Consider the following 16,299-nt stretch of genomic DNA (forward strand, 5'->3'; position numbering starts at 1 on the left):
AGCCTTATGGGAATTGTTTGCTCAGTTTTTTTCAGTGTGTTCTTGAAAAGAATAAATAGTTTGTATTTGTTGAGTACAGAGTTTTTTAGATGTCCATTGGGTCAGTTTTGTATTTTTGTTATTTTGTTCAAAACTTATGTATCGTTACTGGGTTTTTTTGGGTTTTTTTTTTTAAAGATTTTATTTGAGAGAGACAGTGAGCGAGAGAGGAAAGAGCACAAGCCAGGGGGAGGGGCAGTGGGAGAAGCAGACTCCCCACTGAGCAGGGAGCCCGATGTGGGGCTCGATCCCAGGACCCCGGGATCATGACCTGAGCCAAAGACAGATGCTTAACTGACTGAGCCACCCAGGGGCTCCTCTTGACTGGTTTTTTGACTGCTTACTCTGTCAGTTCCAGATAGATATCCTAAAATCCCCAGTTATACTGGTGGATTTGTGTGTTTCTTACCGTTCTGTCAGTTTTGCTTTATATGTTTTAAGGATATGTTTCTAGGTGCATTCAAGTTTTAAATTGTTATATCTTCCTGGCACATTGGGACCTTTTATCATTATGAAGAAACCTTCATTACCACTGGTAGTTCTTGCCTTACAATCTGTTTTGTATGCTGTCACGTTTCCTTGTGTTCACATGCCTCTTTTGCTGGCCATTTCCCTCAGCTTTTCCATTGCTCTGTTGTTAGACATGTTTCTTACAAATAGCATCCTGTTTGTTTTACCCAATCTGACAAGTAAATTGTTTAGACCATTTACATGATATAATTATTGATCTTTAGAGTTCCAATCTACCTTATCTTGGATTTTCTATTTGTCTTACTGTTCTAGGTTTCTCCATTCCTTCTATCAGATTGTTTTTTTTTTTTTAACATTCCATTTTTCTCCATACTGGTTTAGAAGTTATACATGTACTTCATTCCTGATCTTTACATTGTTTCCTAGAAATTACCACATTTTAAATTTAATACCTTTATACATCCTTCCAGATAATAGAAGTGCTTTAGAATGCTTTGGTTCTATTCATCCCCTGCTCGTTTATGTTTTATTGTTTCCATGTATTTTGTGTTTTATAAATAATTCCATAATATATTATTATTGGTTTCTTTAGTCAGTGACTATTTAACTTTACCAATATGTTTATCATTCTTCCTTGCATCTCAGACCTTCTGATGGGATCACCTTTCTTTTCTTTTCCTGAAGTACTTCTTTTAGAACAGAGGTGCTCAGAGTGGTGCATAGGCCCTCAGATTATTACAGCTTTTCAATAGTTTATGTGTCAAAGTGAAGAGGGATGAAATAGGAAGCACTAATAAAACTCTTTCTCTCCATACTAAAATATGGTAGTTGTCTTGAGGAAACTGATTGTGTGATTATTTAAGTTGCAAGCTCAACTAGCAGCTTTTCTCAATATACCATTTTTACTTGAAAGAGCATTGACAAACAGTGGTTATTCAGACTTGGCTATTTGGCCAACATTTCCTTAAAAATAAACAAAGGAGGAGCACCTGGGTGGCACAGTGGTTAAGCATCTGCCTTCGGCTCAGGGTGTGATCCCAGTGTTATGGGATCGAGCCCCACATCAGGCTCCTCCTCTATGAGCCTGCTTCTTCCTCTCCCACTCCCCCTGCTTGTATTCCCTCTCTCACTGGCTGTCTCTATCTCTGTCGAATAGGTAAATAAAATCTTTTTTAAAAAATNCTGCTTCTTCCTCTCCCACTCCCCCTGCTTGTATTCCCTCTCTCACTGGCTGTCTCTATCTCTGTCGAATAGATAAATAAAATCTTTTTTAAANTCTTTTTTAAAAAATAAATAAATAAACAAAGGGAGCCTATTACTCCATGGAAAATACCTGTGAATATTTGTTATAAATGATAAAATGGCAACTTTTAAGTAAAAATTAGAGTCTTAGAAAACGTATTACAAGTTGATAGCTCCTCAGTACTCCCCAGACATTTTTGGTGAGATGATGGTAACACCAACAAATGTGATATTTTAATATTGTATAATGAAATGTGTAAATATTTGGAAGATCTGCATAATTCAGTGAACCAAAATTACAAACCAGTGCACGATGTTATAAAACCATGCATAGGCAAAATAACTATTCAAAGTGCTGGCAGTTCAATGAATTTTAATGTAACACAATATGAAAAGCTTACCAATACAGTTTCAGAGTGTACATAGCAACTAATTTAAGAAACTATCACTCATTGCATTTTGGTACAGTGTCGAAGAATTTACACAATTATCTGTAAAGGCCATTAACACACTTTTCCCCTCTCCAGTTACTCAGCAGTACTGAGTGTCTTCTGCGCAGACAGCCTATGTTAAGGAGATTTTCAAAAGTATGAAGCTAGTGTTAGTCTTCTCCCAAATTGTTTTTTAAAAAATGTTATCTGTTAACATGTAGTGGGTTTATTAGTCTTACTTTTAAATGAGTTACTAAGTAATTATTTTTTAAATTTTCAGTCTTGATTTTCAATACGGCAAATATTGACAGACACAGTGCACATAAAGCAAAAGTTCTTTGGGTTTTTCAGTCGTTTTTTTATAAAGATTTTATTTATTTATTCGACAGAGATAGAGACAGCCAGCAAGAGAGGGAACACAAGCAGGGGGAGTGGGAGAGGAAGAAGCAGGCTCCCAGCAGAGAAGCCTGATGTGGGGCTCGATCCCATAACGCCAGGATCACGCCCTGAGTTGAAGGCAGACGCTTAACCGCTGTGCCACCCAGGCGCCCCAGGGTTTTTCAGTCATTTTTAAGAATGTGAAGTGGTCCCTAAGACCAAAACATTTGAGAATCACTACTTTAGAATTTCTTTTAGTAAAGATCCACTGTTGGCAAGGCCTTAGATTTCACTTGCCTGAAAATGTCTTTATTTCATCCTTATTCTTGAGCCATGTTTTCTTTTTTTTAATTGTNTCCTAGTTCTTATGTTCCATAGATGAGAGAAATCATATGATAATTGTCTTTCTCTGCTTGACTTATTTCACTTAGCATTATCTCCTCCAGTGCCGTCCATGTTGCAGCAAATGTTGAGAATTCGTTCTTTCTGATAGCTGAGTAATATTCCATTGTATATATGGACCACAGCTTCTTAATCCAGTCATCTGTTGAAGGGCATCTCGGCTCCTTCCATGATTTGGCTATTGTGGACAATGCAGCTATGAACATTGGGGTGCATATGGCCCTTCTCTTTACTACGTCTGTATCTTTGGGGTAAACACCCAGTAGTGCAATGGCTGGGTCATAGGGTAGTTCAATTTTTAACTTTTTAAGGGACCTCCACACTGTTTTCCAGAGTGGCTGTACCAACTTGCATTCCCACCAACAATGTAGGAGGGATCCCCTTTCTCCACATCCTCTCCAACAATTGTTGTTTCTTGCCTTGTCTATCTTTGCCATTCTAACTGGCGTAAGGTGGTATCTCAGTGTGGTTTTGATTTGATTGAGCAACATTTTCAAGGAGAAAATGCATTTTTCCTCAGCACATTGAAGATGTTATTCCACTGTCTTCCAGTTTCATCATTGCTGTGGAGAAGTCAGCTGCTGTCTGTACTTTGAAAATAATGTTCTTTTTCCCCTCTGGCCGCTTTTCAGACTTTCCTCTTGGTGATGTTTTGTAGTTCGACTCTGATGTGTCTAGGTGCAGATTTCTCTTTCTTTATCTCACCTGGGACTTGTTGGGCTGCTTAAGTCCGTGGATTGGTATCTGCCATCAGTTCTATAAAAGTCTTCAGATATTGTTGTTAACACTTTGCCTCTGCCCCATTCTTTCTCTAGAATTATGATTAAACGTGTAGTAATTATTAAACATACCATAATTTATTGTATTCTCTCCTTTCCCCTCCAAGCTACATTCTAGTTCATTTCTTCTGTCTTCTTACTGAGTTTATGGTTCTCTCATTCTGCTGAGAGTAAATTTATTGTTGTGTTTTTCATTTCTAGGTCAGTTTGTTTCCTTTCAAATCTGCTAGATTACATTTTATAACTTTGTATTACCTGCAGGTAATGCAATGCTTTGCCTTTTACTTTGTTTGAATGTTGTAGGCAGAGCTGCCATATAGTTGATAATTCTAGTCTCTGTGGTCTTTACGGGTCCCTTTATTCTGTTATCTTCTGGTTCTCCCTGATGCTATCTCTTATGTTTGGTTTTCTTTGATTATGTGCTGCTTTTTTTTTTCTTAATAACTATCTGCATTAATAATACAAGGCCTAGATTTTAAGTTACTTCCTCTTGAGATGATTAGTGCTGGGTATCTAGGCACATTACAAGTCCAAAGTACTTTAAATATAGTGTACTGGACCAGCAGAGCTAAGAATTCACAAGGCTCTGATTCATTCTNGAGGAGCCTGATGTGGGGCTCGATCCCATAACGCCAGGATCACGCCCTGAGTTGAAGGCAGACGCTTAACCGCTGTGCCACCCAGGCGCCCCAGGGTTTTTCAGTCATTTTTAAGAATGTGAAGTGGTCCCTAAGACCAAAACATTTGAGAATCACTACTTTAGAATTTCTTTTAGTAAAGATCCACTGTTGGCAAGGCCTTAGATTTCACTTGCCTGAAAATGTCTTTATTTCATCCTTATTCTTGAGCCATGTTTTCTTTTTTTTAATTGNGTTGAGAATTCGTTCTTTCTGATAGCTGAGTAATATTCCATTGTATATATGGACCACAGCTTCTTAATCCAGTCATCTGTTGAAGGGCATCTCGGCTCCTTCCATGATTTGGCTATTGTGGACAATGCAGCTATGAACATTGGGGTGCATATGGCCCTTCTCTTTACTACGTCTGTATCTTTGGGGTAAACACCCAGTAGTGCAATGGCTGGGTCATAGGGTAGTTCAATTTTTAACTTTTTAAGGGACCTCCACACTGTTTTCCAGAGTGGCTGTACCAACTTGCATTCCCACCAACAATGTAGGAGGGATCCCCTTTCTCCACATCCTCTCCAACAATTGTTGTTTCTTGCCTTGTCTATTTTTGCCATTCTAACTGGCGTAAGGTGGTATCTCAGTGTGGTTTTGATTTGATTGAGCAACATTTTCAAGGAGAAAATGCATTTTTCCTCAGCACATTGAAGATGTTATTCCACTGTCTTCCAGTTTCATCATTGCTGCGGAGAAGTCAGCCGCTGTCTGTACTTTGAAAATAATGTTCTTTTTCCCCTCTGGCCGCTTTTCAGACTTTCCTCTTGGTGATGTTTTGTAGTTCGACTCTGATGTGTCTAGGTGCAGATTTCTCTTTCTTTATCTCACCTGGGACTTGTTGGGCTGCTTAAGTCCGTGGATTGGTATCTGCCATCAGTTCTATAAAAGTCTTCAGATATTGTTGTTAACACTTTGCCTCTACCCCATTCTTTCTCTAGAATTATGATTAAACGTGTAGTAATTATTAAACATACCATAATTTATTGTATTCTCTCCTTTCCCCTCCAAGCTACATTCTAGTTCATTTCTTCTGTCTTCTTACTGAGTTTATGGTTCTCTCATTCTGCTGAGAGTAAATTTATTGTTGTGTTTTTCATTTCTAGGTCAGTTTGTTTCCTTTCAAATCTGCTAGATTACATTTTATAACTTTGTATTACCTGCAGGTAATGCAATGCTTTGCCTTTTACTTTGTTTGAATGTTGTAGGCAGAGCTGCCATATAGTTGATAATTCTAGTCTCTGTGGTCTTTACGGGTCCCTTTATTCTGTTATCTTCTGGTTCTCCCTGATGCTATCTCTTATGTTTGGTTTTCTTTGATTATGTGCTGCTTTTTTTTTTCTTAATAACTATCTGCATTAATAATACAAGGCCTAGATTTTAAGTTACTTCCTCTTGAGATGATTAGTGCTGGGTATCTAGGCACATTACAAGTCCAAAGTACTTTAAATATAGTGTACTGGACCAGCAGAGCTAAGAATTCACAAGGCTCTGATTCATTCTTTCTTAATCAGTGTAGCCCACTGGGAGTTTTTCATGTGGGATGGGAGTTCTATTAGACTTTCCACTTTGGCAGGCCTGGGCTTTTAAACCTGTCCTCTTTATCAAAACCAAAGATCAGGTTTGTGGTATGCACACACGCCTTCGGGGCAAAACATCTGTGTTCTACTCACCTCTCTGGGTTCCTGCTTTTCCTTTAGTTTTGGTTCCAGCCCCTATATTTCAAACTATTATGGGAAATTGCCTCCAAAAATGGTGGGTAACATTTTAGGCTAACCTTAAAAATAAGGAGTGCTTGCACTGTGGATATTAATATGCCCAGAGTAAGGTCTTTGAACTCCCTCACACTTATACTTATGCGTGAGGCAAAACTCACTCAGTGAGCAGTGAGGGAGACGGCATAGTGTGTTGTTAGAGTCACGGGTTCTGAAATCAGACTGCTGGGTTTGAAATCCTGGCTCCACCTCCGAGTAGCCTATGAATCTGTACAGGGTACATAATCTCTCTGTGCCTTGGTTCCTGAAAGGACAACAATCAGCGTTGCTCATTTGCNTAACTTTTTAAGGGACCTCCACACTGTTTTCCAGAGTGGCTGTACCAACTTGCATTCCCACCAACAATGTAGGAGGGATCCCCTTTCTCCACATCCTCTCCAGCATTTGTTGTTTCCTGCCTTGTCAATCTTTGCCATTCTAACTGGCGTAAGGTGGTATCTCAGTGTGGTTTTGATTTGATTGAGCAACATTTTCAAGGAGAAAATGCATTTTTCCTCAGCACATTGAAGATGTTATTCCACTGTCTTCCAGTTTCATCATTGCTGCGGAGAAGTCAGCCGCTGTCTGTACTTTGAAAATAATGTTCTTTTTCCCCTCTGGCCGCTTTTCAGACTTTCCTCTTGGTGATGTTTTGTAGTTCGACTCTGATGTGTCTAGGTGCAGATTTCTCTTTCTTTATCTCACCTGGGACTTGTTGGGCTGCTTAAGTCCGTGGATTGGTATCTGCCATCAGTTCTATAAAAGTCTTCAGATATTGTTGTTAACACTTTGCCTCTACCCCATTCTTTCTCTAGAATTATGATTAAACGTGTAGTAATTATTAAACATACCATAATTTATTGTATTCTCTCCTTTCCCCTCCAAGCTACATTCTAGTTCATTTCTTCTGTCTTCTTACTGAGTTTATGGTTCTCTCATTCTGCTGAGAGTAAATTTATTGTTGTGTTTTTCATTTCTAGGTCAGTTTGTTTCCTTTCAAATCTGCTAGATTACATTTTATAACTTTGTATTACCTGCAGGTAATGCAATGCTTTGCCTTTTACTTTGTTTGAATGTTGTAGGCAGAGCTGCCATATAGTTGATAATTCTAGTCTCTGTGGTCTTTACGGGTCCCTTTATTCTGTTATCTTCTGGTTCTCCCTGATGCTATCTCTTATGTTTGGTTTTCTTTGATTATGTGCTGCTTTTTTTTTTCTTAATAACTATCTGCATTAATAATACAAGGCCTAGATTTTAAGTTACTTCCTCTTGAGATGATTAGTGCTGGGTATCTAGGCACATTACAAGTCCAAAGTACTTTAAATATAGTGTACTGGACCAGCAGAGCTAAGAATTCACAAGGCTCTGATTCATTCTTTCTTAATCAGTGTAGCCCACTGGGAGTTTTTCATGTGGGATGGGAGTTCTATTAGACTTTCCACTTTGGCAGGCCTGGGCTTTTAAACCTGTCCTCTTTATCAAAACCAAAGATCAGGTTTGTGGTATGCACACACGCCTTCGGGGCAAAACATCTGTGTTCTACTCACCTCTCTGGGTTCCTGCTTTTCCTTTAGTTTTGGTTCCAGCCCCTATATTTCAAACTATTATGGGAAATTGCCTCCAAAAATGGTGGGTAACATTTTAGGCTAACCTTAAAAATAAGGAGTGCTTGCACTGTGGATATTAATATGCCCAGAGTAAGGTCTTTGAACTCCCTCACACTTATACTTATGCGTGAGGCAAAACTCACTCAGTGAGCAGTGAGGGAGACGGCATAGTGTGTTGTTAGAGTCACGGGTTCTGAAATCAGACTGCTGGGTTTGAAATCCTGGCTCCACCTCCGAGTAGCCTATGAATCTGTACAGGGTACATAATCTCTCTGTGCCTTGGTTCCTGAAAGGACAACAATCAGCGTTGCTCATTTGCTTGTTGTGAGGATCAAGTGACTAAGGCAAGTAGACATTTAACACAGTGCCTGTCGTGCAGTTGGCTTGCAACTGCTGAGAACAGTTGGGTACTTAGTAAGTGCTCAAAAATGTTCACTATTAATTGTATTCAGCAGTACTGAGTGTCTTCTGCGCAGACAGCCTATGTTAAATTTTCTTGGTCTTTGGCTACATTCAAGTTGGGAGGGCAGTCCCACTTGCATGAGACAAATGAAAGGCAATTAGACAGCGTTAATTATTTGCTTACATCATGGAATTTTAAAAGTAATTTAATGGTTTATAAACTTCTAATGGGCATAGCAAAGAATCAATGCTTTTTAGTGGAGGTGCTTTCTAAGCGAAGGCTTTAAGAAGGTAGAATTATACGGGCTGGTCATGGTGATGTCATCAGGGATTATCATGAGCAGCAGCCATCAATATAATGCTGGTGCTCACACTTTACATTTAATGGTTTCTGACATCTATATCCAGGTTCTCACTGTAACTCTTAGAGGCAACTGTCTGTGTTTATACTTTGTTGATCAGCAAAGCAGGGCTTGGGAAGTTTATTGTGTGATAGTAGAAAGAGGAGATAAGTTGGTACAGTCATTTTAGGCAACAGCTTGGGATTCCTGGTAAAGATGAAAATGTGCATGCCCTGTGACCCAGCAACTTTATTCCTGGGAATATAGCCTGGGGAAATTCTTGAACGTGCTTCCAAGTCCACATGTAACATTTACAAGATAGTCTATTTTACCCTCAGTAGGGCAGTGGGCACAAACCTTCTGACTTATTCTTACTACAGAATATTATACAACAATTAAGGTGAATGATACAGATCTATATGTATCAACATGAATAAATCAAGGGACCTAAAACTAAGTGGGCAACTGTAGATAGATAAGTAAGTTCTGGAGATCTAATGCAGAGCGCAGAGACTGTAGTCAATATTACTGCATTATAAACTTCCAAATTGCTAAGAGACTAGATCTTAAATGTTCTCAACACAAAAAAGAAATAATTATGTGACGTGATAAAGCTATTTGCTGACCCTACTATAATAATCATTACTGTACTATAATAATCACTGCCATCTACAAATGTATCAAGCCAACGCATTGTACACCTCAAACTTACACAGGTTATATGTTAACTATATCTCAATAAAGAAAAAAACTAAGGAAGGCTGGTTGCAAAGAATAAATATAGTGCAATATAATATTGTTTGTAGAGTTGGAAAATATAAAACAGTGTACAGTATATGTTGTCTGTGGGTATCTACCAAGAGCATCCTTGCTGCCTGAGGACAGTGGTTCCTTGCAGAGGAGGAAGGGAGATCAGAAGCGAATGTGGCAAAGCGCACGTGTCTGTGTATCTGTTTGCTAAACTATCTGTGATGCTGTCTTCTCTCTGCTCGAAATTCCATGTAACTTTTTCTCTCAAATAAGGAATCCTTTTTAAAAAATGAAGAAAGAATTTGGCATCGGATAGACCTTGGTTCAAAGCCTGCCACCCATGTACCCCCATTCCTTTCTCTAATCCTGTTTCCTCATCTATGAAATGGGGTCGCGGTAACTTCTTTGAAATTGTTGTGAGGACCGGATGAGGAGATACACGTAAAGTGCCCAGGACGATGCCTGCCTCGGTACAGATGCTCAGGCAGAGTATTTTGAAGGGACTTCCAGGGCTCACAGGGCTAGCCTGTGGCAGATCTAGGGTTTGAGCTCTAGTCTGCAACTGCCTGAGTTCTGAGGATGCGCCCTGTTCCTGGAGAGACCTGCCAGCTGGAGACGGCAGGAAGGGAGCCTCGGCTCCTGCGGGGGGGGCCTTGCACCCCGCTCTACAGCTGTCCCCCGACGCTCACTTGGAAGACTGTTTTGCTCCTCGAAGAAGAAAGTTATTCTGCGACAATGTTTTAAATGCCTGATTTGACTCCACTGTCCTGTTGTGACTTCTCCTTTTCTCTCTCTTGTTGACAGTGTCATCAGCAAAGTGGTCCCAGCCCCCGAAGCTAAGCCGGCCCCTTCTCTGAGTAGACCCAAGACCCCACCGCCTGCTGCCGCCCCCGCCCCTGTCCCCGTGCATGTCGCCCCCGCCCCGGTGCCTTCGCCGCTTCTCACGCAGTCCGCCGCGGCCCCTGCTTTGATGCCAGCCCCGTCCCCAGCCATCTCTGGAGCCGGAACGTCCAAAGCCCCGGTCCGAAGCGTGGTCACGGAGACCGTCAGCACTTACGTGGTACGCTACCTTTTATTTCTGTAGTAGTTCAGGAAAAGCCACCTAGGAGCTCACTCTTCCACCAGGTGGATGTTTTCAACTACAAAGCAGTGTCATGTGTCATCTCGGAATTTCAGAGGCAGTTCTTTATGACTAGAAAGGTATTTCCACTGCATTTTTAAGCTTTGGGCTGTAGAGCATTGTATAAGGTATTTGTGTAGTCTCCGTAAATAATATCAAAGCATTGTTTTTCTTTAGTTTCTTTGTTTTTAGTTTCTTTAGTCTTTGTTTTATATGCAACAATGTCATTTGTCTGATTCTCCAGTGGATTTTAGGCGCATAGAGGTACTCTGTGTACTGATACTGCTGTGACCACCAATGTGTAGACTGTGATCTGTCAGCCTCCTGGTGGCACAGACCTGTCTGAATAGATAGAATTGGAAAGTAGGACTCATGATGGATGTTAAAAATCAGGTAAATATTATATCTCTTTAAGGCATTTTAGAAGGAAATTTCAATAAATCATTCCATATTTCAGGCACTATAGTGATATAAAGGATGAGAAGAAAATCTCAAAAGTATTGAGAGAGGATATAAAGACATGAAAAATTCACAGAAAAATACTAAATTGGCAATTCAAGACAAAATTAGAAGATGCGATAAAATCTGTGATCATCGGGGCACCTGGGTGGCTCAGTCGATTAAGCATCCGGCTCTTGGTTTCAGGTCAGGTCATGGTCTCAGGGTCGTGAGATCGAGCCCCACTCAGTCTCTGCGCTCCGTGTGGAGTCAGCTTAAGATTCCCTCTCTCCCCCTGCCCCTCTCCACTCATGCGCATTCTCTATCTCAAGATAGATAGATAGATAAATAAATCTGTGATCATCAAATTGGTCCATTCAAGGACCTGTTGTTCTGGGTGTTTAAATTGAGGTTACATCACCCCAAGATGGGTTGGTTGATCAGGAAAGATTTTATATTTAACCTTCTACCTCCATTGCTTCATTTGTAATTAAGGGGCTCATGTTAGAGTAAATGATCAATACAGTGTGTTCTAGCCTAAAATGTCTGATTCTCCAGTGGATTTTTGGGCTAACTCCCTGGTTCTGATTGGCATAGGGAACATGGATGGAAAGCCTTGTATCGCCTCAGAGACACTTTGTAGACAGAGACCAAAATGTGTGATTTGGGGGAAAAATATAGGCTGTCGAGCCAAAAGGCTGATTTTGTCACTGCCTAATGGTTGGATTTTGCTACTGTCACTTAACGTTCCCCTAGCTCCAGTTTCTCCGTTCGTCACCTACCCAAGGGCTGTTTCAGGATGAGTAAACAAAGTAAGGTGGTTGAAAGGACTCAGTGCACTGGTTGGACGTTAGTTATTAAGGATGCGATGGCCAATTTCTCATGTAGCAACAGAGTCACAGCCTTCTCATTTCAAGAGAGGTCAACCAGCAGCCCGGCTGGCCATGCATGGCTGCTTCAGGGCATAGAATGGTGGACCAGTCTTACCTGTAGACAGCCGGCACCTAGGAACTGGTGGTTCTCAGCCTTCAGACGTAGAGAGGGCTAAGTCAGAGCTGTGGCTGCCCAGGTTTCTTCAGAAAGCCTTCCTATCAGTGGAATGAAGCATCTGTGTCCCCAGTACGCCCATCACACACGAAGAGAGCCATTCTTTTCTGAATATCTAGTCAGTGTTGTATTTGAAAGTATAGGAACTGACTGTACCTTGCAGAATAAACTGAATGAGACTATTTGCCGTGTTCTTGTAAACACTTTTGAAAATCTGCTCGTAGTCACTGCTGTTTTTCAAAGGCCTGTCGTAGATTGTTTCTTCCAAATTGGTTTTGTTAACATGGAATTTGAGGAAGTACATAATTCGGATGCTTCTTATTTGGAGCTCCTAAGTTAAGGAAAGCAAACTCCAGAGCACACCACAGTTATAGCAAAATGATGTTAAAATGTGTAGCTCGTTGGCCTCCTGCACCACTTATTTTATGTGCCCTTTAGTTGATTGTGCTTTACTGAAAATGTCATAAAGGGAATGGAAAGTTACTTAGTAACAGCTCTTTTATATCCTTGATCTTATCAGCTAGTTCAGGAGAAGGGCTTGGCTAATAAGTAATAAGGTGATACACGCACATTGGGCTGCATACATTAATTCCATGCCTATGAATGTGACTGAGGAGGCTGCATACGGTCGAACTCCACGGCTGCACAAATACCAGCTGTCACTGCCGTGATGACCCGAGTCAGTACCAACTTATGTGTTTGCAGTAGTTTTTAGATCAAAGTGGCCACAGGTCATATAGTTCTTAGAACTGGTTATGAAATGCTTTGTTTTTATGACTTACAAAAGAGAGTTGAAAATTTTCATTAGGAATGTCTTCTCACTGAACACGTAGTAGCTCTCTCTTTTTCATGGGATCCCAGGGTAGTGATGATGGTGATCGTGGCTTCGAGAAATTGTTAAACCACTGCCTCTCTTTCTAGTTTAACTTGTTTGTTTATGAGCCTCATGGGATAAAATGATAAAGTAATCATTCTTATCCTGTCCTCTTTTTGGTTCTTTTTTCCCATTCCATCTCTGTTTTTACCACCCTCCCATCCCCCCATCTAAAAACCTCAGATCCGAGATGAGTGGGGGAATCAGATCTGGATCTGTCCTGGATGCAACAAGCCCGACGACGGGAGTCCCATGATCGGCTGTGATGACTGCGACGACTGGTATCACTGGTGAGCGCTGTGGGCCGGGCTAGCCGCGAGGGGGGCTCCTTGGGGCACAGCGGTGACCATGGTCTGTCCTGGACACACTCCCGTTCCACTACTGTCCTAGGAGCAGTGCAGGGAGCAGAATCACAGTAAGATCAACGTGTAATTAATATTAACACCAAAAATCGAGACTCTTTGGACTGTTGTTCTTCAGCCTAAATTCCAAATATTTTGCCTAGCCTATATATCCTTCTTATTAAAAAAAAAGGGTAGGGGAAGACAAAGGGTTTCCCTTTCCTTTCTTTCCAGCAACCTGCTGTAAGCTGCAGCACTTGACGGTAGCATTGAGGGAACCCCTTGGTAAACACGTCACAAAGTGCAGGAAGAGACGGCTGATCTGCGGGTCATACCTCTCCTGACCGCGCCCCGAACCAAAGAAACACTGCCAGAGTTTATGCAGATAATCTCCTCATTTTACAGTTTAAAAATCAGATATAAAAAGATAGAAATCCATTCAGTCACCCGATATAGGAAACCTATAAGATAAAAACCAGGCCACCGCTCAGGAAATCTAGCCCATTTCTGGCTGAAAGGGGGAATGACTGCTAACTCTGCCAGCAGGGCCTCTGAAAGGGCGACAGCATAACCCAGGAATCCACATGCCCAGCAGCGCCACTGCCTAAATTACCGTTCTTCAGCCTGGACTCTGCTGAACGGACTACAGACTTAGAAATTATTTGATTTTTTAAAATTACTTAAACACATGGGGAAAGAATATATACATAAATCTGGTTTATCCAAAATCTTTTTTTTTTTTTTATGCCCGTGTAGGCCCTGTGTTGGAATAATGGCTGCACCACCAGAAGAAATGCAGTGGTTCTGTCCCAAGTGTGCCAACAAGAAGAAGGATAAAAAGCACAAAAAGCGAAAGCACCGGGCACACTGACGTGTCACGTGGCGTGGACGAGCAGCGTCGCCTCGAAGGGGCGTTGGGGCAATCCTGGCATCCCGCCTACCACCCACATTCCTGCGGAGAGTGGATCTCGGAAGCCCGAGGACAAGAATACATCGTCCACCCTGGATTTGGCCCCCGTGACAGACCGGCCTGTGCCCCACATGGCCGCAGGACTGAAGACAGACTCAAGTCGAGGCGTGGCTCAGGGCCGCCATGCCTCCATTTTTCTATGACCAGTGACAAGTATTATTAATAAAAAGACTGTAGTCTTCCCTTCTGATTTTCTTTATTCTCTCCAGGGCCCTTTCATTAAGGTATTAGCTGAGAAGACCATGTATCAGCCGCCTCAACTCTCACTCCCGGACTCCATTGGTCTGTGTACAGTTTGCAGCCTCTCCCCCTCTCTCTAGTAAGATAATCATAATGACAGAAAAGAAAACTCCACTTGGAGTACCAGTTAATATTTTTGTGATGAAAATATATGAAGCTTCCCCACCCCCCCAACCCCCATTTTTAGGACTAACATGTAAAATGTTCAGGCTTTTGTGAAATACCTTATATTTTTTAAGAAAAAGGTTTCTATCATGTCCTGTTTGCTTTGGCGCAGATTATTTTTTGTTGACTCGCACGTGGTTTCTACGTTCGTGGCATCCTGACTGTGCCCTTCTCTAAACTGCTGGCGTTCTTCTCACGGCTTCCACATTTCATCGACTTGTATAAAAACTCCCCGCCTAGAAGATCACCCCTAATGTAAATAATAAATATTTATGAAGTAGTTATTTTTTAAATTTTTATCGTGTTTAATTCTGGCTTTCTCTGAAATCCACGGTGATTTCAGCCATGTCTGTAATTACCGCTGTACATACGCGAAGAAGGCTAGAAGCAGAGCCATAGTTCCGAGTAATCTACCTTGAGCTGAGCCCGCGCCGTGGCCTGGACACCGTGGGGGAGAGGGCCCGAGCAGTTGGAAGGACAGCAAGGCAATTTAAGTCTATAGTTTATGATTTGAAATTGTTTTGTTATCTCTAAGTTTCTTTGACTTACTTTCACTAAACAGACATGTAGATTCCCCAAAAGTAAAAAAAAAAAACAAAAAACAAAAAATGAAAAAACATATATACTGTAGCATTTTGTGTTTATATTGTTTTATTTCTGCAAATCTGTTCATTGAGATTGTGGTTTAAGGCTGAAATGAAGTATATTATGAATTTTTTTTTAAAGAAAACATCAAATTTCAGGGTATCACAAAACTTTATTATATTACTATACTGCCCACTATTTATTATATGTTATAGATGTCTGAGAGATAAACCAAATATTTTATTTTTAATGTAAAACATCAAATTTAACTTTATTAGCATATTTTAGCAACTTTGGAATAAATATGGACTTTTACTTGATTTTGAAATAATCCCAATTTGGGCCAGTGTAATGGATATCTTGAATGCTAGAATATGGGCTTTGAACCTAATACAAATATATTAATAGAAATTGTGAATTTTTTTAATGCCAAGTAAATTGATATTAGTGTATGAATTAGTCATATTTTAAAACTTATTATGTTGTTAGAGAAATGAGGTTTTCTGCCATGAATGTTAAATTGCAAATCAGTGGAAATGGAGCTGACCTTTTCAGGGTGCAGTATTTCACTGCCCTCCTTGTTCTAGAAGCCAAAATGTTTCTATCCCTACAAAGAAACGAAGCATCTATGTTGAGATATGTGTTTTTTTGTTTTATTAATTTGAGATCATCCTAAATACTTTATACAGTATTTTCACATGCACAGATATACCCATTAGTGCTTTTTGGAGAGGGATGGTGGGGTGGGGAAGTGCAAAATAAAGATTATTGGCTATTTCATAGTTTGCTTTTCCATTTTCTTTATTTAGGATTTAGTCCCTTGAGGCATGGTCAGCGGATCTAAAGTTGCCACGTTTAAGTGAGCCGGTCACACTACTGAAATAAGAATGGAGGTGCCTCTCTATAACTTTCCCCCCAGTCCTGCTGTCGAGAGACTTCAGCCCATAATACATTGAAGGAATTTCAATCAGTTGTTGTCCCTTGCTATTTCATGGTTGCTTTCCTAAATCCAGTTCATGATTTTATAAATGGCCTTTGCAATAATAAAACCAAAGAATCATTTTCAGGGGGCTGGATAGCTCAAGGGATTAGTAATGGAATACAGAGCCTTTCACCTCTAGGTCAGTGAGTTGAATCCAGTGCAGGTCACTAGAGACCCAAAGTTGTTACCATCTTCTGACCGCTCCGTGGCCTGTGTGAATTGGCCTGGTGGTCTCAGTCTCTGCCGGACGGCCGTCTGTGC

General features: G+C 40.8%; 1 protein-coding gene across 4 annotated transcripts in view; it reads left to right on the forward strand.

Annotated features, from left to right (window-relative positions):
* The window catches only part of TAF3 (TATA-box binding protein associated factor 3), a 195,354-nt gene extending 179,520 nt beyond the window's left edge, over nt 1-15,834 (forward strand). For all 4 annotated transcript variants that reach the window (XM_034644553.1, XM_034644555.1, XM_034644554.1 and 1 more), the window contains 3 exons: nt 10,081-10,336; nt 12,939-13,045; nt 13,853-15,834. In XM_034644553.1, coding sequence (XP_034500444.1) covers nt 10,081-10,336; nt 12,939-13,045; nt 13,853-13,967 — 478 coding nt within the window. In that variant the 3' untranslated portion in view covers nt 13,968-15,834. The remainder of the gene's footprint in view (nt 1-10,080; nt 10,337-12,938; nt 13,046-13,852) is intronic.
* Nucleotides 15,835-16,299: the final 465 nt, after the last annotated feature.

The sequence above is a fragment of the Ailuropoda melanoleuca genome, chromosome 15, assembly GCF_002007445.2.
Source record: "Ailuropoda melanoleuca isolate Jingjing chromosome 15, ASM200744v2, whole genome shotgun sequence".
Classification (NCBI taxonomy): Eukaryota; Metazoa; Chordata; class Mammalia; order Carnivora; family Ursidae; genus Ailuropoda; species Ailuropoda melanoleuca.